The 27,443-nt window shown below is 34.6% G+C and overlaps 1 protein-coding gene and 1 long non-coding RNA gene across 2 annotated transcripts; one reads left to right on the top strand and one right to left on the bottom strand.

The window, feature by feature from the left end:
* Positions 1-1,044: 1,044 nt before the first annotated feature.
* LOC110460681 lies at positions 1,045-8,255 on the top strand. Its single transcript, XR_002464045.1, has 3 exons — positions 1,045-1,177; positions 1,436-1,518; positions 7,655-8,255. It is a non-coding gene; the product is annotated as an uncharacterized LOC110460681 (long non-coding RNA).
* A 95-nt stretch (positions 8,256-8,350) lies between these two features.
* LOC110460680 (organic cation transporter protein-like) lies at positions 8,351-27,140 on the bottom strand. Its single transcript, XM_021513727.1, has 11 exons — positions 27,067-27,140; positions 25,944-26,110; positions 21,874-22,087; positions 17,666-17,769; positions 16,908-17,062; positions 14,630-14,798; positions 14,126-14,341; positions 13,566-13,792; positions 12,439-12,620; positions 11,721-11,872; positions 8,351-9,833 (listed from the first exon to the last, which is right to left on the bottom strand). Exons 2-11 carry the CDS (start codon positions 26,087-26,089, stop codon positions 9,764-9,766), a joined length of 1,635 nt encoding a protein of 544 aa, XP_021369402.1. The 5' UTR covers positions 26,090-26,110; positions 27,067-27,140; the 3' UTR covers positions 8,351-9,763.
* Between the last annotated feature and the right edge of the window lie 303 nt (positions 27,141-27,443).

The raw sequence follows: 27,443 nt of genomic DNA, 5'->3' as shown, positions 1-27,443 counted from the left end.
AGACATTTTTGTGGTCTTTAAAATAACGAATTACTTCTAAATAGTAGTAAATCAGATTATAATAACTTCATTTAAATAAGAGCTGGGGAGATAATTCGGTTATCATATAAGAAACAGTTTCCTAGCTATGGTTAAAACCCCACACATACACCAAGATACTTTTATTGACTGAAATATGTTCAGAAACAAATATTATGTGTATTTAGATTTTACTGATGACTTTTTCCTCACCATCTTGTCACAGCAAGCCGCAATCTCTCTCCAAATTACATATTTGTTTAGCCACTGTGAACTCAAATACTTTGATACAAAGGCCGTAAGGAGAGTATTATTGACAGCAAAAACATTGACTGGGTACAGGGGTTAAATAAAAGCCTGGTGTATCATCAACAGTTACATTGAGTTTGTTAAATCAATATCATAAATCTGTTCTTATAATATTCACAATAGCAGAATTCAAAACAAAATGCATGTACTTGTTTTAAAGGCAAAGCACGGTGAATTAGATACATAAAATAGCAACTGGAACCGGGGAGACAATCAAACAATAGTCTTAAGTAATATGTAAATAATTTTAGTTTATTAATCTAACATTAGACATGAAAGTATTTTAACAATTTTTGTAAGCATAATAAAAGATATTTAAAGTGTACTGATTCATGCGCAGAATGCGTGAGGCCCAGTAAAGATTTATCTGCTGAAACTATATTTAATTGACCGATCGAGATGATTAAAATGCACACGTTATAACTGTAAGAATAGAATGTTTTTCATTTCTTTTCATTAAATCAATGAGATGAGTCTGATTCAAATGTTAAGAATTTATGAAGAAATGCAATTGCTTAAGATATCTCGAATAAAACCACAGTCTAGTGAAATATTTCAAATTAATGACATTTTTGATAATTTGATATATATAATTTGATAACTACATCAATGATTCACTTGTGTTGGTGTAACTATATCGACCAGGATAGGTGCTTCCCCTAGTGACACAATGTTATGTGTAATGTGTAGGAGTACCGTGGTATATAAATAGAACTTCAGTGACAGCTTGCCGTTAAACACTTAAGAGATAATAAAGTTGACTTACCTTCATAAAATAGCGTTAACATGAATATATCATTGGTATTCATCTTCATTTTGATTTCAACGTTGTCGTTAATGACTCCAGAAGGTAAGTTTGTATTCATATCATACCACTAAACGTGTCTTCTGTCGTGTTGGCTACACGAAATATGACTCTGAGCGGGTTTTATTACACCGCGACAGTGTAGCGTTAGTGTGCCTCAATAGTTTAAATAGAAGATTCCTACTCGAGATGTACCGTCGCCCATATCAAAGCAGTTATCATATGATTATAATGTTAACGAAACAAACCCATCTACTTGCTTTTCATATGAAATTGATTTGTGTTTGTTTTTTCGCATAACAGCGGAAGGTCGTTCTACTAACTGTACCCGAAACAGGCCGAATACCGATAGTTTTAAGTGCGTCAGCAAAGATCTGCTTGACAAGGTAAGTAACATTGAAGAATTTTGATTGATTGGTTTTGATTATAAATGTATATAGTTGATGCAATTTATCCAAATCTTACTGTGATGAGTGATAAAAGACATTGATACAAGGGTGAATTTCAAGTCCGAAATCAGTATATGCTAGCTGAGAATTGTTTGTATACGTATTCTTTTTTCTCTCTTATATAATTATTTTAGTCTGTTCAATAAATACACTACAAGTAACACAGATATACCGTAAAGGAACTTTGTTTTGACCAGATATAGGATTTATAAATCCAGGATTGATTTAAACAGTATACACGCACAGGAAATACCAGATATTCTCCATTCGAAACATTAATTTCTTTTTTGTTGAAATTGGTGAGTAGAGGATGAATATCGTTTAAGCAATGCTTGATTATCATTTTCTCCGATTGCCTAATGACCATATTGTTGTGATACATTTCTTCCTTATTATATATAGATATCCATCAAAACTAAAAGTAATGAATATGTATTGAGGGGAAATATTTCGACCGATTACTTATATAGATTTCTAGTAAACGGTTATGATTCACTAAATGATATCTTCACAAAAATAATTGTAATTTTCAAACTTGATCAATAACGACAAAATAGTAGACATTTGCTATGAAAGATGTTTTGTATATTTTCATACGTCCACATACATTATAATCATTCGACATCATATCTCAGATTATAAAGGAAACCAATATCTAAATATTTGTATTATTTACCTGAATAATGATTATCAGAATGATTTCAGTGGTCAGGTATCTTAGATGTAATTAAGGCATAAATGGCAAAATGTGTAATTGCGCCACAACGTTATTTAAAGCCAGATATTTTAAAATGTTGATTTAGATAATTAACGACTGGAAGAGAGTGCATGGTAATATGTCTGGTGAAATGACAACGACTTTATCAAAAAAGGATTTTTCAGTTTTCAGTTACATCGGTTTGTCCCCTTGGATGTAGTCGAAACCTTTTAAAAATAAAAATTAACAAAGATTATGTTAATGAAAAAACAAAGTGTGTACAACCACTCTATTTGAAGAAAGCTTAAAGCTTATACTTTGTTTTTAAAACAATGTAATCGTTTATTGCTCAACTGAACTGCATAAATATGAAGAAACTTCCTAATTTGAACAAAATCATATAACTATTTGAAGTTTCAAAGGCAAACTCAAAAGCACCTTTTAGATCTGGTATTAGCGTTGAAGGGACATAAGCACCTTTTAGATCTGGTATTAGTGTAAGAGAGACATACGCACCTTTTATTTCTGGTTATAGTGTTAAAGAGACATAAGCACCTTTTAGATCTGGTATTAGTGTTAAAGAGAGATAAGCACCTTTTAGATCTGGTATTAGTGTTAAAGAGAGATAAGTACCTTTTAGATCTGGTATTAGTGTAAGAGAGACATAAGTACCTTTTAGATCTGGTATTAGTGTTAGAGAAACATCAGCACCTTTTAGATCTGATATTAGTGTTAAAGAGAGATAAGCACCTTTTAGATCTGGTATTAGTGTTAAAGAGAGATAGGCACCTTTTAGATCTGGTATTAGTGTTAGAGAAACATAAGCACATTTTAGATCTGGTATTAGTGTTAAAGAGAGATAAGCACATTTTAGATCTGGTATTAGTGTTAGAGAGACATAAAAACCTTTTAGATCTGGTATTAGTGTTAGAGAGACATAAGCACCTTTTAGATCTGGTATTAGTGTTTGAGAAACATAAGCACCTTTTAGATCTGGTATTAGTGTTCAAGATAGATAAGCACCTTTTAGATCTAGTGTTAGTGTAAGAGAGACATAAGAACCTTTTAGATCTGGTATTAGTGTTAAAGAGAGATAAGCACCTTTTAGATTAATATTAGTGTTAAAGAGACATACGCACCTTTTATATCTGGTATTAGTGTTAAAGAGAGATAAGCACCTTTTAGATCTGGTATTAGTTTTAGAGAGACATAAGAACCTTTTAGATCTGGTATTAGTGTTAGAGAGACATAAGCACCTTTTAGATCTGGTATTAGTGTTAGAGAGACATAAGCACCTTTTAGATCTGGTATTAGTGTTAAAGAGAGATAAGCACCTTTTAGATCTGGTATTAGTGTTAGAGAGACATAAGCACCTTTTAGATCTGGTATTAGTGTTAGAGAGACATAAGCACCTTTTAGATCTGGTATTAGTGTTAGAGAGACATAAGCACCTTTTAGATCTGGTATTAGTGTTAGAGAGACATAAGCACCTTTTAGATCTGGTATTAGTGTTAGAGAGACATAAGCACCTTTTAGATCTGGTATTAGTGTTAGAGAGACATAAGCACCTTTTAGATCTGGTATTAGTGTTAGAGAGACATAAGCACCTTTTAGATCTGGTATTAGTGTTAGAGAGACATAAGCACCTTTTAGATCTGGTATTAGTGTTAGAGAGACATAAGCACCTTTTAGATCTGGTATTAGTGTTAGAGAGACATAAGCACCTTTTAGATCTGGTATTAGTGTTAGAGAGACATAAGCACCTTTTAGATCTGGTATTAGTGTTAGAGAGACATAAGCACCTTTTAGATCTAGTATTAGTGTTAGAGAGACATAAGCACCTTTTAGATCTGGTATTAGTGTTAAAGAGACATAAGCACATTTTAGATCTGATATTAGTGTAAGAGAGACATAAGCACCTTTTAGATCTGATATTAGTGTAAGAGAGACATAAGCACCTTTTAGATCTGGTATTAGTGTTAGAGAGACATAAGCACCTTTTAGATCTGGTATTAGTGTTAAAGAGACATAAGCACCTTTTAGATCTGGTATTAGTGTTAGAGAGACATAAGCACCTTTTAGATCTGGTATTAGTGTTAAAGAGACATAAGCACCTTTTAGATCTGGTATTAGTGTTAGAGAGACATAAGCACCTTTTAGATCTGGTATTAGTGTTAGAGAGACATAAGCACCTTTTAGATCTGGTATTAGTGTTAGAGAGACATAAGCACCTTTTAGATCTGGTATTAGTGTTAGAGAGACATAAGCACCTTTTAGATCTGGTATTAGTGTTAGAGAGACATAAGCACCTTTTAGATCTGGTATTAGTGTTAGAGAGACATAAGCACCTTTTAGATCTGGTATTAGTGTTAGAGAGACATAAGCACCTTTTAGATCTGGTATTAGTGTTAGAGAGACATAAGCACCTTTTAGATCTGGTATTAGTGTTAAAGAGACATAAGCACCTTTTAGATCTGGTATTAGTGTTAGAGAGACATACGCACCTTTTATATCTGGTATTAGTGTTGGAGAGATATAAGCACCTTTTAGATCTGGTATAAGTGTTAGAGAGACATAACCATCTTTTAGATCTGGTATTAGTGTTAGAGAGACATAAGCAGCTTTTAGATCTGGTATTAGTGTTAGAGAGACATAAGCACCTTTTAGATCTGGTATTAGTGTTAGAGAGACATAAGCACCTTTTAGATCTGGTATTAGTGTTAGAGAGACATAAGCACCTTTTAGATCTGGTATTAGTGTTAGAGAGACATAAGCACCTTTTAGATCTGGTATTAGTGTTAGAGAGACATAAGCACCTTTTAGATCTGGTATTAGTGTTAGAGAGACATAAGCACCTTTTAGATCTGGTATTAGTGTTAGAGAGACATAAGCACCTTTTAGATCTGGTATTAGTGTTAGAGAGACATAAGCACCTTTTAGATCTGGTATTAGTGTTAGAGAGACATAAGCACCTTTTAGATCTGGTATTAGTGTTAGAGAGACATAAGCACCTTTTAGATCTGGTATTAGTGTTAGAGAGACATAAGCACCTTTTAGATCTGGTATTAGTGTTAGAGAGACATAAGCACCTTTTAGATCTGGTATTAGTGTTAAAGAGACATAAGCACCTTTTAGATCTGGTATTAGTGTTAGAGAGACATAAGCACCTTTTAGATCTGGTATTAGTGTTAGAGAGACATAAGCACCTTTTAGATCTGGTATTAGTGTTAGAGAGACATAAGCACCTTTTAGATCTGGTATTAGTGTTAGAGAGACATAAGCACCTTTTAGATCTGGTATTAGTGTTAGAGAGACATAAGCACCTTTTAGATCTGGTATTAGTGTTAGAGAGACATAAGCACCTTTTAGATCTGGTATTAGTGTTAGAGAGACATAAGCACCTTTTAGATCTGGTATTAGTGTTAGAGAGACATAAGCACCTTTTAGATCTGGTATTAGTGTTAGAGAGACATAAGCACCTTTTAGATCTGGTATTAGTGTTAGAGAGACATAAGCACCTTTTAGATCTGGTATTAGTGTTAGAGAGACATAAGCACCTTTTAGATCTGGTATTAGTGTTAGAGAGACATAAGCACCTTTTAGATCTGGTATTAGTGTTAGAGAGACATAAGCACCTTTTAGATCTGGTATTAGTGTTAGAGAGACATAAGCACCTTTTAGATCTGGTATTAGTGTTAGAGAGACATAAGCACCTTTTAGATCTGGTATTAGTGTTAGAGAGACATAAGCACCTTTTAGATCTGGTATTAGTGTTAGAGAGACATAAGCACCTTTTAGATCTGGTATTAGTGTTAGAGAGACATAAGCACCTTTTAGATCTGGTATTAGTGTTAGAGAGACATAAGCACCTTTTAGATCTGGTATTAGTGTTAGAGAGACATAAGCACCTTTTAGATCTGGTATTAGTGTTAGAGAGACATAAGCACCTTTTAGATCTGGTATTAGTGTTAGAGAGACATAAGCACCTTTTAGATCTGGTATTAGTGTTAGAGAGACATAAGCACCTTTTAGATCTGGTATTAGTGTTAGAGAGACATAAGCACCTTTTAGATCTGGTATTAGTGTTAGAGAGACATAAGCACCTTTTAGATCTGGTATTAGTGTTAGAGAGACATAAGCACCTTTTAGATCTGGTATTAGTGTTAGAGAGACATAAGCACCTTTTAGATCTGGTATTAGTGTTAGAGAGACATAAGCACCTTTTAGATCTGGTATTAGTGTTAGAGAGACATAAGCACCTTTTAGATCTGGTATTAGTGTTAGAGAGACATAAGCACCTTTTAGATCTGGTATTAGTGTTAGAGAGACATAAGCACCTTTTAGATCTGGTATTAGTGTTAGAGAGACATAAGCACCTTTTAGATCTGGTATTAGTGTTAGAGAGACATAAGCACCTTTTAGATCTGGTATTAGTGTTAGAGAGACATAAGCACCTTTTAGATCTGGTATTAGTGTTAGAGAGACATAAGCACCTTTTAGATCTGGTATTAGTGTTAGAGAGACATAAGCACCTTTTAGATCTGGTATTAGTGTTAGAGAGACATAAGCACCTTTTAGATCTGGTATTAGTGTTAGAGAGACATAAGCACCTTTTAGATCTGGTATTAGTGTTAGAGAGACATAAGCACCTTTTAGATCTGGTATTAGTGTTAGAGAGACATAAGCACCTTTTAGATCTGGTATTAGTGTTAGAGAGACATAAGCACCTTTTAGATCTGGTATTAGTGTTAGAGAGACATAAGCACCTTTTAGATCTGGTATTAGTGTTAAAGAGACATAAGCACCTTTTAGATCTGGTATTAGTGTTAGAGAGACATACGCACCTTTTAGATCTGGTATTAGTGTTAGAGAGACATAAGCACCTTTTAGATCTGGTATTAGTGTTAGAGAGACATAAGCACCTTTTAGATCTGGTATTAGTGTTAAAGAGAGATAAGCACCTTTTAGATCTGGTATTAGTGTTAGAGAGACATACGCACCTTTTATATCTGGTATTAGTGTTGGACAGATATAAGCACCTTTTAGATCTGGTATAAGTGTTAGAGAGACATAACCATCTTTTAGATCTGGTATTAGTGTTAGAGAGACATAAGCAGCTTTTAGATCTGGCATTAGTGTTAGAGAGACGTAAGCACCTTTTAGATCTGGTATTAGTGTTAAAGAGACATAAGCACCTTTTAGATCTGGTATTAGTGTTAGAGAGACATAAGCACCTTTTAGATGGTATTAGTGGGAGAGAGACATAAGCACCTTTTAGATCTGGTATTAGTTTTAAAGAGACATTGGTGAAATGAAGAGCTAAGAGAACATATGTCCTTCATAGATTGTTCATATCTTTCTTTTGCTTTATTTCAGATGGACAGACTTAATTCACTGATAAACAGAACAATACAATGCAAGGATGACATCCTTTCGGCGTAAAGAAATTAACGGAATCGACCCCAAACAACTCTTGTCCATAATGAGGAACATCACTTTGTCGTACATATGTAACAACACTGCCTTCTATTCTTTTGCTCTATCCTGATACTTGAAACCATGACAGTTTATATGTCCGCACACATATATTCAATTGAAATGAAAGTTTGAACCTTGTAACATGTTTTGCATATGTGGGTAACCATATACAATAGCCTGAATGAGGCAATAGTTGTATCAACACGGTTGCATTTCACAGCTAACTTAAATGCATGCAGTATTTCACCAATATTACGTTACATAGGCCTTGCAGTACCCGACTTTGATACAACATTACACGTGACATGAACATGTTTTTGATCTCAGCTGATGGTGTTCGTCAGTACTTTACTGATAACATCCGATCTTCTAGTTCTCTATATTATGTTTGTTGATTATGCATTTGTACTTCAGTTTGCGTAAACCTAAGATGCATGGTTTCTCTGTAAATATAATTTTTGTTCTATTGTTTGCATTTTCAGATAAAAATTTACCTTGATTCTTTGCATTGTTTTTTTCTCTTTATGCCACATATATGGATATTGAATAGTAAACATGTACAAAATGTATTTGCATATCATAACAGAATAAAACACATGGGGAAGTTATGTTATGTTTATATTCATATAAAAAACAACACTATAGATCCACTACAATTCTATAAAAGCCATTTTATATCACAAGACATATAATGTATCATACAGCCAAAATCCAGAACAAGACAATAATATTTATTAACACTTTTTCGATAAGTAATTTATCACCCTCATCTCATACATACATTTTTTTCATAATGTATTGTTTAAAAACAGGATGGCAAAAAGAAAAATAGAAAAACAAAAACTAAAATGTTTTTATTTTTAAGTGTGAAGCATATATTCCTAATTAAAATTATAGATTAATCGTCTGAATCTAAAATATCTGCAACTTCTTTTCGTGAAAACGAAATTGCTGTACACTATGCACGCTGGTTTCGCAGATTCTTTAACCATGTTGTAATTTACAGGCCTTTAGCGCCCATTTAGATATTCTATAGTTAATTTTGGTATCTTATCATAATGCGATTGGTCCTTGTTTTATATATACGTACATAACCTTACATACTACAATACTTCCGTAGTGTACGTGTCTTGTTTTATTCAATTCCTATTGTTTATTACATGTACATGACACAGACATTTCGATAAAGACATAGTGGTTCCACATACTAACCGATATCATTCTGATATCCACAGATGATCTGGTGCAAAGTCTCTGGATAAACTTTTTAATATTTCTTCCGCCTGATCAAATATGATTAACACCACCACGGAAAGTATTGTATACAGATGATAAAGCAGTAATACATTGTTGTCAAAGTACACTACTTTATTGCATTTTGGCGTGTACAATGTATGTATATTTAATGATACGTGATCACCAATTAGTAAAACAAAGCTAACGAAATATAAAAGTGTACATTGCTATCAAGTTCCGACAGAGGTTTGTTACCAGGTGACAATTATGGAAGCTGAGTACATTAAAAGGAAAAATTCCACACGTGTTATTATTGACACATATTATTTGATCGGTTATTCAATATATCATTGTACAAACCAGGAATTTGATTTACAGAGAAATTACATGTACATTACAACCCACATCAAATATTATCAGACTTTTACCAGAATGCATTAATAACTTATACAGACTCACAGTTCAGATATTGTCCTTGTCTTCTAACGATGTGGATTATACTATAATTCACTTTACCTAAAATGGTATTGATATCGTCAACATGTGCCTTTTCCTGAGTCCAAAATTCCATTTATAAAACAATTTTAATGTCTTTATTTCGCACTCATCTGACCCGATAAGTTAATGCTACAGTCGTGTCCCGAGTGCATATCTGGTGTATATGGAAATATAATTGTAATAATACACATTGCACACAATACACAATACACAATGTAGTGTAACAAGCTAGATAAACAATCATAAAAAATATTCTTCGTCATCAGTCGTCCATTAACTTTGTTTTTCGTTCAAAGTCTCGAGTTCAGCAATCTCGTCGTCCTGGTTTCGATCTTCTCGAAGCCTAAATAAACAGCAATCCATGGGTTACTCGCCTTTCCTATGTTTGTTTATCGGTCAAGATCAGGTATAAAAAAACAACAGATGTGTTACTGTGTTTCCCAATGTTTATGTATTGATAACACTATACTGTATTAAACAACAACCAACGTGTTATTTTAATCAATCATGTTTGTTATTGATAACGTTCTAGTATTATACAATAATAAAAGTGTTACTCTCCTCTCCTATGCTAATTATCGATAGCGCTCTGGTATAAAACATCACTTAATGTGTTACTCCCCTCTCCCATGTTTTTGTATCGATAACGCGTAGTATTAAACACCAATATATGTGTTACTCTCGTATCCCGTGATAACGCGTAGAATTTAACACCAATTGATGTGCTACTCTCCTTTCCCAAGATAACGCCTAGTATTAAACACCAATATATGTGTTACTCTCCTATCCCGTGATTTAACGTAGTATTAAACACCAAATAATGTGTTACTCTCGTATCCCATGATAATGCTTAGTATTAAAAAACAATTGATGTGTTACTCTCGTATCCCATGATAACGCGTAGTATTAAACACCAATATATGTGTTACTCTCCAATCCAATGATTTAACGTAGTATTAAACACCAATTGATGTGCTACTCTCCTATCCAATGATACATGTAACGCGAGGTATTAAACACCAATATATGTGTTACTCTCCTATCCCATGATTTAACGTAGTATTAAACACCAATTGATGTGCTACTCTCGTATCCCATGATAATGCTTAGTATTAAACACCAATATATGTGTTACTCTCCTATCCAATGATATAACGAAGTACTAGTATTAAACACCAATTAATGTGTTACTCTCCTATCCCAAGATAACGCGTAGTATTAAACACCAATTGGTGTGTTCCTCCTATCCCATGATAACGCCTAGTATTAAACACCAAATAATGTGTTACTCTCCTATCCCATGATAATGCGTAGTATTAAACACCAATTGATGTGTTCCTACTATCCCATTATAACGCCTAGCATCAAACACCAATTGATGTGTTACTCTCGTATCCCATGATAACGTGTAGTATTAAACAGAAATTAATGTGTTACTCTCGTATCCCATGATAACGCGTAGTATTAAACACCAATTGATGTGTTACTCTCCTATCCCATGATAACGTGTAATATTAAACACCAATTGATGTGTTCCTACTATCCCATGATAACCCGTAGTATTAAACACCAATTGATGTGTTACTCTCGTATCCCATGCTAACGCGTAGTATTAAACACCAATTGATGTGTTACTCTCCTATCCAATGATATAACTTAGTATTAAACACCAATTGATGTGTTACCCTCCTATCCCATGATAACGCGTAGTTATACACAGAACTGTGCTACTTCTCTCTTCAATGATTATATGTCGATGACGCGTATTAAAAAACAATGTGCTACTCTCATCTCTGTTATTTATGTTTTATCGATAACGTTCTGATATTAAACAACAGCCAATGCATTACTCTCCTCCCTCTGTTTTTTTTTTATCGTTAACACTCCAGTAAATATTTACAGGCTTTGTGTTACTTTCCTCTCTATCGTGTCAATGCATCGATATGGACTGAAGTATTAAACGACAACGTATGTGCTACTTTTCTTTTTGTTTCTGATATTTCGGTAATAACTTTAGTATTTGTCGTTCCTATATGATCTTTTAATCCTGAAATCATTATGACATGTAACTATGCAAGTTTCATCTTTCTTCTATCTTTTATTTATTTTTTTATCTGAAAAGAAATAAAATTATTTAGATATACCTATTTACCACTCTTAAAGTTCTTCGATAACATTTATTTAAATTTATCAAAATCTTTTTGATTGATTCAATAGAAAATATATTTACAGTTCGAAGTCCACAGCATCATGTATTGTATCTGGGAGTCGGCAGCCCATTGTTTCTGGTAGGTACAATGAACAAAGGCCAGCTGCGATAGAACATACCCCAAATATGATTAGAGGGATAGCTTTTCCAAAACTACCTACATCATCCGTACCCTGCAAATAGAAAATAAATATAAAAAGAACATCGCTAGAATAGGAAAACGTCAACATAAAATAGATAACCCCTAAAGAAATCTGTGTGGGTTATTTTAGTGTAAGCTGATTGCTGTGTTTCAATTATTTAGACACACACATAGATTGTATTTGCGTCATTCTATTCTAACTAATTGCTCAATTGATCCCAGCCCATGTGTATTATTGAGATAATTTCACAGCGGGAATTCGCCGCACTTCGTCATGTCAACTGGTATTGATAAAAACACTTTTTTTTGTATTCTATTCGAGTAGGAATCATGTTTCATGTGGGTCCTACTGAGCATGCTTTATATAAATAATCTAACTCAATAGAGTGAATATAAATTTTAACAATTCAACACTTCAACACTTCAACACTTCAACACAGGGTGTCCTCTTTACCTTATCAAAAATAGTATATACATGAAAGAATAAGATGTCAGCTAAGACAATGTATTAATGTAGTTTCAACGTATCTTATCAAGCGTGGTTTAGCGATGTTATTATAATTTGTTTATATCTTTAAGCATGTTTTTTTTTCTCACCAGCTTAGCTATATACGGCGCTAGCATCGAAGCTATCCTTGCAAAGCTAGAGCTAACACCTACGGCTCCATTCCTAATGACAGTTGGAAACAATTCCCCGGAAAGGACGTAAATAGATCCAAAGGCGCCGGAGGCTCCCATTTTCCCCATTACAGCAAGAGCAAGGATCAGTGGTTGTAGGCCTGTTATATATCAATGATGAAATCTTTCATATATGAAAAAGAATCGAACATTTATTGTTTGTAATTAAATGATACAATTCTCTGTTCTAAATATACTGAAATGATGTATTTTCTAGCATGTACAACTACATACAGCAGATACTTTTGCTCATATCTAGTTAAAGTAGTAACAAACGGATGTGGGTAAATGACTTTTGTAAGAAAAACATTTCAATCTACATGAAAAATTAATGTTAATGGGATATTAATGTTCAATATCGTCACCATAGCCTGAGTTTTATCTACGTCTTATCCGCGTCTACCATGATGCTGCAGAGTGTTGTACATGTTCATGTGATACGCTAATTTTGATGAAGGTTGAAGGTAAATGTGACCTATGTGAATTCTCCATGATGCTATCAGGCAGAACAGCGATTATAATTATATTCATTTACAATTATTGGACAAGATGTATTACTTTTGTCTACAAAATCACTATAACCATGGTTATTTATAATCATTGGACGATATGTAATGTTTTATTAAACAAGTCTATATTATTATTACAGTATGTGTACGCCATTCTATAGTCTGTGACTAAAATTCCTCGTTAGTAATATTTAGATCAAAGTGTGATTAGATACAACGACATTGGTTCGTCTGACACTCTTGCTTAACCTGGTGTTTTAAGAACACAATATATGTTTGGGATATTCATATATAAAGTATGTTTGTATTTATTTATTTATTTTCTTCAGAATAATGTATAGTTATGCATGTGATAAAGTCCCACTCGTGTGTTCACGTTCTCCGTCGACACATGTACATACTATCGTGTAACCCTCAGACGTACAATCACGCCAACGCGGAGTACTCGTTAATCCAATTGTCAGCACGCTGGAAGCATGTAATCTGTGATGACAGTTACAAACAAAAGTTTATCATAGTTGCTATATCTTTACTTACCGTCTCCTCCAAATGTCACTGGGAATATCGTACATATACACGCCAGACCTCCCATTAACATCATGAAACAGTGTACTCTCCTCCTCCCGAATCTGTTAAGCAGGTAAAGATTGAGGAAGAGTACTGGGAGCTCGATCACCGACAGAAGAAAGATAGCGAGATAAAAATTGCCTCCAAGATTTTCTGCGTGAAGAAACACACCGTAATATGTCATGCCCACAGCAAACCTGATGAGAAAAATATTAAATACATATTTATATTACGGCGCGTATTATTACGCATGTGTATGTTTGAAAAGAAAATAAACGTTAATTTTATTATTCAATGTGATACAAAATTATTTATTGCCTTCCCATGGTATAGTAAACATTATTCAACCCGTGTTGCTGGACGTTTTCTGTATTATATTGCATATGACACATTGTCACATACATCGATTTTGCAACCAGTATACTATAGTTTTACCGGTTAAGGTAGACATTTTAATTCATGCTAAGGAAATTAAAAGATTGTATATAAATAAAAAGCAGTTTTTGCTTGCATGTTCAATAAATTCTCACCAGTTAAAAAAGACAACCAGCGATCGAACAGCTAGAATCCTGTTAGTAAACAAACTCCATATTTTTTCTGTCCGGATAACCTCATCACATTTCAGTTGTTCAAATAGGCTTTCGTCGGGAGTTACATTGTTTACTCGTGCAATTTTCTGCAATATTGTCTTTGCTTCCTCCAGTCTTCCTTTACTCAATAGCCACCGTGGTGACTCGTCTAAAAAGCTGTAACAACCAAATAGGACAATTAAAACATAAATAAGGCCTGCATGTAAAATGCTTCAAGTTTCATTTGATTTTTTTCTTTATTAGTTATAATACCATATATACTTCTACTATTTAGGACGAGTCAATAATTCTGATCTAGAACTTTAAAACCAATTCAATCATTCATTAGCGAATTATTTCGAGTAACATTGTTTTGTAAAACTACAGTTTCACAATAAAAAACACCTTTTTGTCGTTTCATAGTTGCAACCGTTCAAAAATACATTATATTATTGTATAACTTACAACCAATAGGACATCAGAAAGACTACTGGTAAGCTGGAAGCAATCTGTATATACTGCCAGTCTTTAATGAGAATACCAATACCACAAAGTGCGCACAGGCCTAGCGCGAAGAAGATATTGAAATACTGACCAATCCACACACGTATACTTGGCCCAACGAACTCCAAGCCTACAAAATAACACAATTAATCATATAGCGTCAACTGATTAATATAACGAACATTTTAGCGTAAATTTAATGGATTACCATAATCAACCTAAACGACTAAAATATCTTTATCATTGGTAGTTTGATATTTTAACGATAATTACATACACTTTTCTACAAAATGTGACTAGTTGTAAAATGATGATCAACTCTATCATACCAAGGAGGTAAGTAAGTTTATTTCGTATCTTCCATTTCTTCAACATAATATCAGGCCTGAAGATAGTGTGTTCTGATCACCTATATCCTATAGTATAACACTAAGCATCAGGATAGTGATATCTGATCACATACATCCTATGATATAACACTAGGCATCAGGATAGTGATATCTGATCTCCTTCATCTTACAATATAACACTAGGCATCAGGAAAGTGACATCTGATCTCCTTCATCTTACAATATAACACTAAGCATCAGGATAGTGATATCTGATCACATACATCCTATGATATAACACTAGGCATCAGGATAGTGATATCTGATCACCTTCATCCTACAATATAACACTAGGCATCAGGATAGTGATATCTGATCTCCTTAATCCTACAATATAACACTAGGCATCAGTATAGTGATATCTGATCTTCTTAATCCTACAATATAACACTAGGCATCAGGAAAGTGACATCTGATCTCCTTAATCCTACAATATAACACTAGGCATCAGGATAGTGATATATGATCTCCTTCATCTTACAATATAACACTAGCCATCAGGAAAGTGACATCTGATCTCCTTCATCTTACAATATAACAATAAGCCTCAGGATAGTGATATCTGATCACTTTAATCCTACAAAATTACACTAGGCATCAGGATAGTGATATCTGATCACATACATCCTATGATATAACACTAGGCATCAGGAAAGTGACATCTGATCTCCTTCATCTTACAATATAACACTAGGCATCAGGATAGTGATATCTGATCACCTTAATCCTACAAAATTACACTAGGCATCAGGATAGTGATATCTGATCACTTACATCCTATGATATAACACTAGGCATCAGGAAAGTGATATCTGATCTCCTTCATCTTACAATATAACAATAAGCCTCAGGATAGTGATATCTGATTACCTTAATCCTACAAAATTACACTAGGCATCAGGATAGTGATATATGATCACCTTCATCAAACACATATAACAATAAGCCTCAGGATAGTGATATCTGATCACCTTAATCCTACAATATAACACTAGGCATCAGGATAGTGATATCTGATCACCTTAATCCTACAAAATTACACTAGGCATCAGGATAGTGATATATGATCTCCTTAATCCTACAATATAGCACTAGGCATCAGGATAGTGTTATCTGATCTCCTATATCCTACAATATAACACTAGGCATCAGTATAGTGATATCTGATCTCTTTAATCCTACAATATAACACTAGGCATCAGGATAGTGTTATCTGATCTCCTATATCCTACAATATAACACTAGGCATCAGGATAGTGATATCTGATCTCCTTAATCCTACAATATAGCACTAGGCATCAGGATAGTGTTATCTGATCTCCTATATCCTACAATATAACACTATGCATCAGGATAGTGATATCTGATCTCCTTAATTCTACAATATAACACTAGGCATAAGGATAGTGATATCTGATCTCCTTAATCCTACAATATAACACTAGGCATCAGGATAGTGATATCTGATCTCCTTAATCCTACAATATAGCACTAGGCATCAGGATAGTGATATCTGATCTTCTTAATCCTACAATATAACACTAGGCATCAGGATAGTGATATCGGATCACTGAAATCCTACAATATAACACTTGGCATCAGGATAGTGCTGATCATATAAATCCTAAGACGATAAATTAAAACAAGGGCTTAGCATTTCTGTAGTTTACATTAACTTTTTGAAATTAAAACATCCAAATGCTTCACATATAGGGGGCACGTAGGGATGATGCATACGTTGTATTTGTTTCGTAAATATTTCCAGTGAACATTTAAATCATCCTACATCCTTATCACACACGTATAGGTAGATACACAAATGTGAAATCAAAACCTTTGGTGACATGTACTCGTTACAAACATCAAGACTGAACATCCCCTGCAGGCGGCTCCAACGACAAACTGCATAATGACAAAGGTATAATACTCCGGTGACCACGACGCAGATATTCCGAATATAAACAGCAGAAAAATGGTGATAAACAATGTCTTCTTTCTTCCAATGCTGTTCGAAAAACAGATTTTAGATTTTTAGTTATTTTTTTCTCCAAAAGAAGCTTTAAATCAAGACCAACACTTTGAAATATATAAATACATACACACATATATATACACCATCATTTACACACGTTAATTTACACGTGCATATTCATACTCATATATGCTTATGTACAAACACATACACATATATTTACATAATTATGATAATTATGACATAAGCCACTCTAAAGCGCTTTACAGTACAAAGATATACAATTAAAAAACACATAAAATAAATACATTAAAACGTACTATATATATACATATATGTATACATGTTAACATACACATACAAACAAACGCACGCTTACATGTAATTTGAAGTATATTCATTTGTATGTCTTCCTTTTCGTCACACATGTAACAGGATAATATTTTTGAGGTTTTTACATGAATGTTGTTCAAAACGTTTTATATTTATTATTACTGTCGGTTATTGCAGTATGATAACATGACATAGAATATGAGAATACACAGTTACAGATCACACATAATTGTCGTAATACTGAGTAACTGACAACGAAAATTTGTTTCTAATACTGTTGTTGTTATCCAACAGACCACTTACTAATCAGATAGCTGTCCAAAGAGTACGTCTCCAATCACAACACCGAAGTAGAAGATCATTTGTGCATGTGATATCTTAACTGTTTCGTCGCAAACGAGGTTATGCTGCAAATACAAAAGATACTTAGCATGCAAAAAAACGACTGTATACATATGTTTTTTTACAAAACCCTTCATCTTTTCCATTAACTCTATGGAAAGTGAGCCTGCAGTTATTTAGGGGATAGTACGTTTTTTTCGTGTCTATACTGGTTATAAGAACATGAAATTTGGTACAAACTATCCCCATTCTAGCACACATGAACAAAGAAACTATGTTAATATGTTTAGAAACATTGTATTTCCTTGTACAAAGTACGTAGTAAAGTACTTTGTGACCTGAACTGGCGACTTGTCATTCTGCAGCAGACTGACCAATCGGAAAGAAGCTTTCAAAACTCGGTCATTTAGCCCCGCCCATACTGGCGAGCGCTCGATCTGTATGTTGACGAGGCGGAATATTTGGATTGTTCGTGAACGTCCTGTTACTAATGTTTATACGACAAACTTGGATTAATATTGACCAAATTCTTACATTTCCATGTCAGTATGCATACCAATCTGTGCTTACCGACAAAATCGGTGATTCTTTGTATAGAATAAGATTTGTGAAGAGTTTTGTGTAAATTCATACGACACATGTGAAATGTTTCATTTGATTTCGAATCTAACTAAATGCCTTCACACGGATGGAACGAACGTTTCAGTAATAAATGGAGGTAAGAGCAAGGAATGTTTACTTTTCACTTTTTAATTCATTAAACAAATACATTTCATCGATCGTTTCTGTTCTGTTGCCTGCTAGCCTTATCAGCGGGATCATTTTGCTAAAAGGCGAGCTTGACGCCATATTGTTTTGGTTATAAACGGGGCGTGGCTTAAGTGCGATGGGAGGAGCTTAACACGATTGGTCATGATTCTATCGCAGATTAGAATATGGTCCGTATCCAATCAAAACACGCGTTGCAAACGAATCGTGTTAGACTGGACAGTAACTGCAGTCTGCATTTTCTGGTCACATGACCTTGGGTTTCGTGACGTCATTGTAAGCAACCACTCCCACCAATACGATAGCCGCCATCTTGTTGTTGTCCTTTGGTTCATACAAGTCGCATTTTGACAGGTTTTGCAGACAATGAAGACATCCAGAATAAGAAGGTAGGTTTTTAATTTCGTAATAGAATGTTCTGCACATAAAATTAGAGCATTTAACTGCGTTTAACAGTTTGCGTCTGGTTCCATTTTTTAATGGCGACCGTTGTTTGGAAAGTTTTCGGTCCGATAATGGCCGTCAGCGGCTGTTCCAAGAATTGGACCAGTGAGGTTTTGCGGCAGCAGAAAATATAAATTCAGCTTATTCGACTAATTAATAAAAGACAGGTCGTATGAGGAAATGTAAATATAACGATTGGACGCCTGTCAGATTGCATTTACAGCCAATATGAATGCAATCTGGGTGTCAGATAAATAATCACGACGTCATGATTATTTGTCGGTCACCCAGATCGCATTCATATTGGATTGTCTCCTTTATTGAGAAGACACAAATATATCTGCACGATGCTTAACTAAAACATGGAGTACTTATAATCTGACAGAATACGATTCTCTTGGTTCTGGTGTTTTGTGACAATAAAAAGTACTGTTGGTCCTGGTGTTTTTGTGACAGTATAAGGTACTGATGGTCCTGGTGTTTTTATGACAGTAAACGGTTAGGACGGTCATGGTGTTTTTATGACAGTATACGGTATTGTTGGTCCTGGTGTTTTTGTGACAGTATACGGTACTGATGGTCCTGGTGTTTTTATGATACTATACGGTACTGTTGGTCCTGCTGTTTTTGTGACAGTATACGGCACTGTTGGTCCTGGTGTTTTTGTGACAGTATATGGTACTGATAGTCCTGGTGTTTTATGACAGTATAAGGTACTGATGGTCCTGGTGTTTTATGACAGTATAGGGTACTGATGGTCATGGTGTTTTTATGACAGTATACGGTACTGTTGGTCCTGGTGTTTTTGTGACAGTATACGGTACTGATGGGCCTGGTGAACTTGTGGCAGTATACGGGACTGATGGTCCTGGTGTTTTTATGATACTATACGGTACTGTTGGTTCTGCTGTTTTATTGACAGAATACGGCACTGTTGGTCCTGGTGTTTTTGTGACAGTATACGGTACTGATGGTCCTGGTGTTTTTATGACAGTATACGGTACTGATGGTCCTGGTGAACTTGTGGCAGTATACGGTACTGATGGTCCCGGTGTTTTTGTGGCATTATAGGGTACTGATGGTCCTGGTGTTTTTATGACACTATACGGTACTGTTGGTCCTGGTGTTTTTGTGACAGTGTACGGTACTCTTGGTCCTGGTGTTAATGTGACAGTATACGGTACTGATGGTCCTGGTGTTTTTGTGACAGTAAACGGTACTGTTGGTCCTGATGTTTTTTGGTGACAGTATAGGGTACTGATGGTCCTGGTGTTTTTGTGACAGTATACAGTACTGATGGTCCTGGTGTTTTTGTGACAGTATACGGTACTGTTGGTCCTGGTGTTTTTGTGACAGTATACGGTTGGGATGGTCCTGGTGTTTTTATGACAGTATACGGTACTGTTGGTCCTGGTGTTTTTGTGACAGTATACGGTAGCGATGGTCCTGGTGTTTTATGACAGTATATGGTACTGATGGCCCTGGTGGTTTTTTTCCGACAGTATACGGTACTGATGGTCCTGGTGATCTTGTGGCAGTATACGGTACTGATGGTTCTGGTGTTTGTGTGGGGTTGAATTGTGAAATTATGTTTGCATTTTAATTCATTATATCCTGTTGAGAACCGGAAAGAACGATACCTGGTGATTCGTTTTTTTGTCAATCAAATATTTACTGTTTGGGTGTTTCAATGGTGTATGTGAGGAGTTGGCGACTGAGTCCATGCTTGTAGACACTCTTAAAAATAATGTAGACCTCGTGGGTACAAATAAGCATGCCTGTGGTAAACCAAGGGGACAAAATAGTTCATACTCGACAGGATTGGTTCTGCCTATATTATACAACGTGGAGTATTTAGTGTCCTAGTCCTTATTTATTAACGTATTTAATGTTTACCCGACAACGTAGGAGATTGGTTTACTGAAGGGTGCTTGGGGTCTTATTATTGCAATATGCAAACATATCGCTAAGATCGCAACTGTAACAAGAGTACCGCGGGACGGAACAAAATACGCCCGTCGAATGCCATATGGTGTTATATACTTTCTTACATTGAAATAGGAATATTGAAATTGCAAAAATCGTCGAAACAAAATTATTTTAAGGAAGACACAACTTCATATCATGATTATAATGTTTACCAAGTTTCAAAGAGATCCGATGAAAAATGTAGGAGGAGATTGCCGGACACAAATCAAATACCGAAATGAACAAAAGGCAATAACATTTGCAAAAATCGTCGAATCAAAATTCTTTTACGGGAGACACAACTTCATATCATTATTATAATGTATACAAAGTTTCAAATATGAAGAATATATGGATATTCTGTATGGTCGCTAACATTATCTTTTTACTTCCTAGAGCGGTATGTTTATCGATGTGTTTTATGCTCGTTAGTTTGCCTTTCGGTTTTATTTCCCCTTCTCAGTTTTGCACAGTCATGTTTCTTTGATTCGACCAAGGGCCACTTTGCGGATGTCACAGATGAGACAGAAATGTTTACCCTTCCGGAACACCTGGGTCCGTATTCATGAATACCCAAGTATGGAATTTGTGCTCAAGCCAAATTTCTTGTTCCCGTAATAAATTTATTACAAAAAGTTCTTTTTCGAATGATTTGGAAAAACATTGAAGAGACTTAAAGCGTAAAAACTGTTTCCATTTGAAATTTTGATCGTTTGACAAGATCTAAGCAAGTTAAAAGAAAGTTGGTTTGAGCACAAATCCATGCATAATAACGGTTTTATGAATACGGGCCCTGATCTTATTCTTTTTGCATTTCCCATGTAGATTTCTTTTCTTTGTATTTTGCTTTAATTTCATCGACTTTGCGTTCTAATTGGAGTTTTGTTTACACTACTGTATGTATCATGTGTCTCAATGTCTATAATACCTATCCCTCGAAATTAACATGGTGGTTTATATAAACTCGAGGAGTTTCTGTGTCTACCTACTGTAGTGGTGAAGGTCTCCTTAAATACATCGTCATCGTAGTCCCATTCCCGACACGGCAACGCTATCATGTGATGCGAGTCATTGAATAGCTTGGCATCCGTAGTATTAAGTGGACCCTCAATTATTTGCTGTAAATTGCATTCGGAGACAACGAATTGATCTTCCAATGAGGCATTGATCCCACGGGAGTCCTGCACATGTGGAGGCTTGCATCTGTATACGAAAAAAGACATAACAAGTCTTACGTGTACAATATCAAACTATAAAACAATACAATTATATCATTTTTTTCATGTTAAAGATGATATGGCACTGATATAAATCAAGATGTATTCAATTTTAATTTTAACTGTTCATTTATTCGAAATGAGTTAGGACTATTACATAAATCATTGTCACAAATGATGTGGAAATTTGAAATAGAAAATATACATCACAACTTTCACAACCTTCGTACATATCTTGGCGTCAAAACATCGAAATAATGACTTAATAAAGAAAGAAAGAGAACATCATATTGGATTTTTTTGTTTATACGAATTTCCTGAAACCTGGTTGGCCAAGACGTGGTCACATGTATATAAATATGTATCAATCATGGATTTCATTTGGTTGGATAAATGATTATATGAATAAGAAAGAGACATTAACGGGAACGAAGTCGAGATTAGTTCACGTTTGAATTCACCATTATCACATAGCTTTTTGCTATAGAACACAATAGAACGTGATGAATCGTTACAACTAAAGCGACGGCACATTATTGTTTATGTTTGATATTGTACAAAAACAGAGTTATGTATGTGCTCTTTCTTAATATCAGACGCTCAGCAATATTTAAATGTTAGGTATAGGGTCCCATTTCTTGAACAGTGTTTGGCAAAGACAAGGTTACCCTGAGCCGGTATTTAAGCCATACTATTTACATTTGCATGCCATTGTCACTATATAGCGCGCATTATGTTGTTTGCTTGCAAAGCTGTGTCATTCAAATAGATCATAAATACCATACAAAAACAGTTCAATGCTTAAACATACGTAATGATGTTATAGGTCAAACTCAACAAAGATTACCAAACGGAAAATATTGCCGCTCAACAACACGATACAAAATAGAGGAACATTCTGTAAAACGACCCCAGATCACAGAGTAATTAACGTTCCTGTTTGTTTCATAATACTATGAAAGGAATAGGAGGTTCATGTACACACTAAATGGCACATACCGCAGATACATGTACATATACATTTGTACTTGAAGAAATAATATAAATATCAAAGATTTTGTTAACGTCAACTCACGATGATAAATATGATTTTAAGGATACAATATTTGTTGAAATGTGTCTATTTAAAAACAAACCAGGATCTATGCACGTATTATGTAAAATATGTAACGAGGATTAGAAAACATTGGAGAAATGACAAAATGTACTTTAACCCTGATCAACTTTTCCTCAACATTTCAATTTCAAGATTTATATTCTACCACAAATGCAAAATTTTAAGGTATTCTAGTTATGTAAGTTATGTCAAATGTATGGTAGTAGGATAACGGTGTGGATGATAAAAGCGAAAGCTGAGGTTATTTGATATCGCAAGATTAGCCAGGAAATGTTGCCCTATATCCTTGATAGTATATCATCATGGCTGAATGACATGCGTGTTCACCAACTATATTCAGGTATGCTCGAAGGTGTTTCACAGATTATGAACAGGTGCAACGATGAAATTAAAATATTTATTTGACGTTCTCTCAACGTATTCCAGAATTTTGCTGGTGCTAGGCTTTACCATATTAAAGTAGAAGGTCCACACAAATGGGTATTGGGAGAAACATATAACCTGTTAAACAATTTCAGCTAAATCCCTATCGGTGTACATCATGGTTTTACAATGACAGGACAAAAATGGTTATTGAAAGGGGAAACCCCAGGTTTTATAGAAATCAATAGGCTTCGTGATATATTGATTACAATCAAGACTTGAAAGATGAATTAATCCATGCATTAACAACTGGACCTTATGCCAACGAAATATTCGTTTAACAACAATGTAATAAGAAGAAATACAAAGTCAGGAAGCAACTATTTAAATTAAACTTATCGAAGGAAAATACCAAACAAAGTTTATTTCTTAAGACCGTATCCTCTTTTTAAAATGTACTCCATTAAAAAAACACGTTAATAAATCCGCGAAAGTTCTGGACCGCGGAAATAATGCCACAACGCTACACAGGTATTGAAGACTTATTGCGGTATAGTGATGACATCCTAGAACTCATTGTATTTTGGATTTTGGATTTAAGACTACGTTTCCGGCGTTACTTTATATAAAATCATATGATTACATTAGGAATGTAGTCCCTGAAAACTTTAACCCTACTCTTGGTAATTGATTAGAAAGTATATTAAATATACGAACGACAAGACACATAAACTCGATAATTATGAAATTACTGATAGATAGTGTAAATTAAACTATCCTTTTAACAAAAAGGCACGTGCTTAGAATAAACAGGAAGTGAATATAGAATAATAATTAAATCAATAAAGCATGAAACGGATGTTATTGTTACGATGCTGCAGGTGGATAGAACGTCCTCAAATGACCCTAGCTATTATATGTAGGACGTTGATACCAAACCTAACCGGCGGTTGGAGGAGTGTGATTGCGCTTTGTATTGTAAAGGTTGCTTTGAAATACGGGTACGGATGTTTATATCCAGATGAATGTTTATATCCGGATCAAACACTATGTTTGTTAGTATTGGACCTTATGATTGTGTATAGGAGTGCTGGACAGTAGCATTTATTATCAAGTGAACAATGACGACAGTAAAAATGTGGTAGGCGCTCCTCCGTAAGTGCGGCGGTAATCAAACGACATCTATCACGGAAGTCACGATATTCGGATAAAGTTATTTAATGCCGAATCAATTACGACATGTGTAAATGGTAAGAAGAGGGATGTGGGGGTGCCACTATCAAGAAAAGGAAAGACCACGCTCGTCCCGCTTATCGCACAGCTTAGGTCGTTCCTGTTTGTCATATTGTGAATAAAAATCGAAGAAAGTTACTTAAGAAGAGGTTGCATTGAACTTGATTTCAAATTCTGAAGGGTACCTTTGTATGTACAATCAATGCGCTCAATACATTTCTTGTTATCCAAAGACAGCACATGGCCGATATATCTGAATGTTAAATTACAGGACTTGGTGAAACGTGAAAGAGAGCAAGAAATACACTTTTTAGTTTAAAGAAATACTGCCTTTAAATCTTTAAACATTTTACAAACGATAAATACATTTATCGTTTTTTGACATTACTTTTCAGATGCATATTTACTTGTGAAATTTCTTAGATTTGATGAAAATATCTTACAATAAATCTAAATCAGACCTGAATGTGATTTAACCCTCAGACAAGTATATTCATAACACAATTAGACCGGACTTGAAATATTACAAATGTACAACTAAGGCATGCATATATCTTCATGTAAATATTTCTGACAAATTTTGCATTTCAATAAATACAACTAATGTATACGTTATGATCTAACGAACACAGCAGTCGCGTGTACGTTATTGAAAGCAAACACTAATAAAATCAATTACCTGTAACTGAGCGAGATCGGGTTATCTCAGTCGAGGGTTAAGATTCTGTAACAAAATCCCAACCGAGTCGTAAGTCGAGGTTGGGATGTTCCAGAATCTTAGCCCGATACTGTGATAACCCGATCTTGATCAGTTACAGGTAATTGATTTTTTTCTCGCACCTTTTATTTCGAAAAAAAACCCGATCAAATTTTGCTAAAACCTTAAAAGTATCCCGCCTTAGGCCTCAAATGATGATGACCTCTTTACTACATTTGAATGCTTCCGCGTAAAACGTAGTCTGTCTTTACATAGATTACAACGTATTTCACAGTGTAGGTTACAAAGGTACAACACAGATCGGACAAGATAGACAAATATAGCATGGGATATCTCTGTCTGAGGTGCGAGAAATGCAATGCCCCTACTGAAAATAGTTATAGAATTGATCGAATTATCATGTTGGCTTACCTATGGTTTGGTGTGTACAATGCAAACACCATTATGATCATGAACATGGAAGACGAAGCTATCGGAAGTATTAGCAGTAAAAGAAGCTTCTTCTGATAATATCCAAAACCACCAAGTTCGGGAATCAATTTATCCAAATTCACCATTTTGACACTAACGTTGTAATACTGAAATATAAAAAGATCAGAAATGACAAATAAAAGCATGGCTTATTTCATTGTGTTCATCAGTCAAATAACTGAATGTATGATGTTGTATCCGATGGACATTTAATTAAGATCTCATCAAAATAATGCAGGTTGCATAGCAACTGTAAACACTTCATCTATACTTCTTTTGCACAATATATACAGTCGAACCGACATCTGTTACATTTTGTTATGAATACGAATGAGTTACATGCATATCGTATGCAGCATACCAGGGTTTCATAATAAAATAAATGTAACTCATTTGCCGTCATAAAAGCATAAATTTTATAGTTTTCAGTCCAGAGGCAAGTAGCTTTAATACATTTGAGATATATACGTACAAAATAGTAGATTGCGTATCAGGGTTGATTGTTATTTACAACGTTTTCTCTTGTTGTAGCAGACACTAGGAATAACATGCAAGACATTCCATGAGCGTTGTCGTTTGGTACAACGCAGTATCATGATGTATATAGATATATAGTACCTGTGTATGTATTTGGAACCTTATTAGAATAGCATACATACTGTTTTGATTAGCTGGTGTGTACTAAAACAAGTGAAACTAGTACACTGTGGCTGAATACTAACATACATGGTATATCCACTGTGCTTATGCGAGTTAAACGCGGATTTATGTAGGATTTTTAGTTTTATAACAAATATTGATGTATATCTCTTCTATTAATGTATAATAAAAGGACAATGTTCTTTTTGTAAAATTCATCGCAAATCGGTTTCCACTCTGTGCATTTCGGCTCGTAAACCTTAACGAAATCAGTGCAAAAGAAACATGTTTAGGCAACTTGACATACATTGGTGTACACTTGTTAACATACATTGCATGTTGCTGTTACATCACGATCAGTTTATATAGTGAGCAATACGCCGTTACATACGAAATAGATAATTATGAAGTTTTCCCCACTTACCTGCTAACACTACAATGGCCGTTCCGTTTGTTAAGTAACGCGGCTGTTGGTTTAGTGCCAGAAACTTCTGTGAGGTGATGGGTAACACATGTGCTAGGCTGTATGGTGAGTGCGCCCATCGGAGGGGGCTATCGTAGGTTCACTAAAAAAATGTTAATGATGCTGATATACGGTAGAGTTCCGTACATAGTATAACTAAGAACGTAAATCAGAACTGATTACCCAGATAAAGAACAAAAAATATAAATCAACCAACGATACAAGTGAAATATTAAAGTAAAGCAGATTGTTAGATGTGTATCATCGAAAAAAGTCGGTATTATTACAAAGTAAAATCATACTCAAAGCGAACCATACTTTTTATTCCAAAGTATTAC

The sequence above is a fragment of the Mizuhopecten yessoensis genome, unplaced genomic scaffold, assembly GCF_002113885.1.
Source record: "Mizuhopecten yessoensis strain PY_sf001 unplaced genomic scaffold, ASM211388v2 scaffold10447, whole genome shotgun sequence".
Taxonomy (NCBI): Eukaryota; Metazoa; Mollusca; class Bivalvia; order Pectinida; family Pectinidae; genus Mizuhopecten; species Mizuhopecten yessoensis.
Note: the sequence above shows the minus strand (reverse complement) of the source record. Positions and strands in the feature narration are given on the sequence as shown.

Excerpts from the sequence above, each read along its gene's own strand:
- LOC110460680 (XM_021513727.1), bottom strand. The coding sequence starts at position 26,089 with ATGGTGAATTTGGATAAATTGATTCCCGAACTTGGTGGTTTTGGATAT. Across the intron at positions 14,799-16,907 it reads AGTCTTGATGTTTGTAACGA|GCTTGGAGTTCGTTGGGCCA; the intron begins GTACATGTCACC and ends GTTATTTTGTAG. Across the intron at positions 11,873-12,438 it reads CGCCGTATATAGCTAAGCTG|GGTACGGATGATGTAGGTAG; the intron begins GTGAGAAAAAAA and ends TTCTATTTGCAG.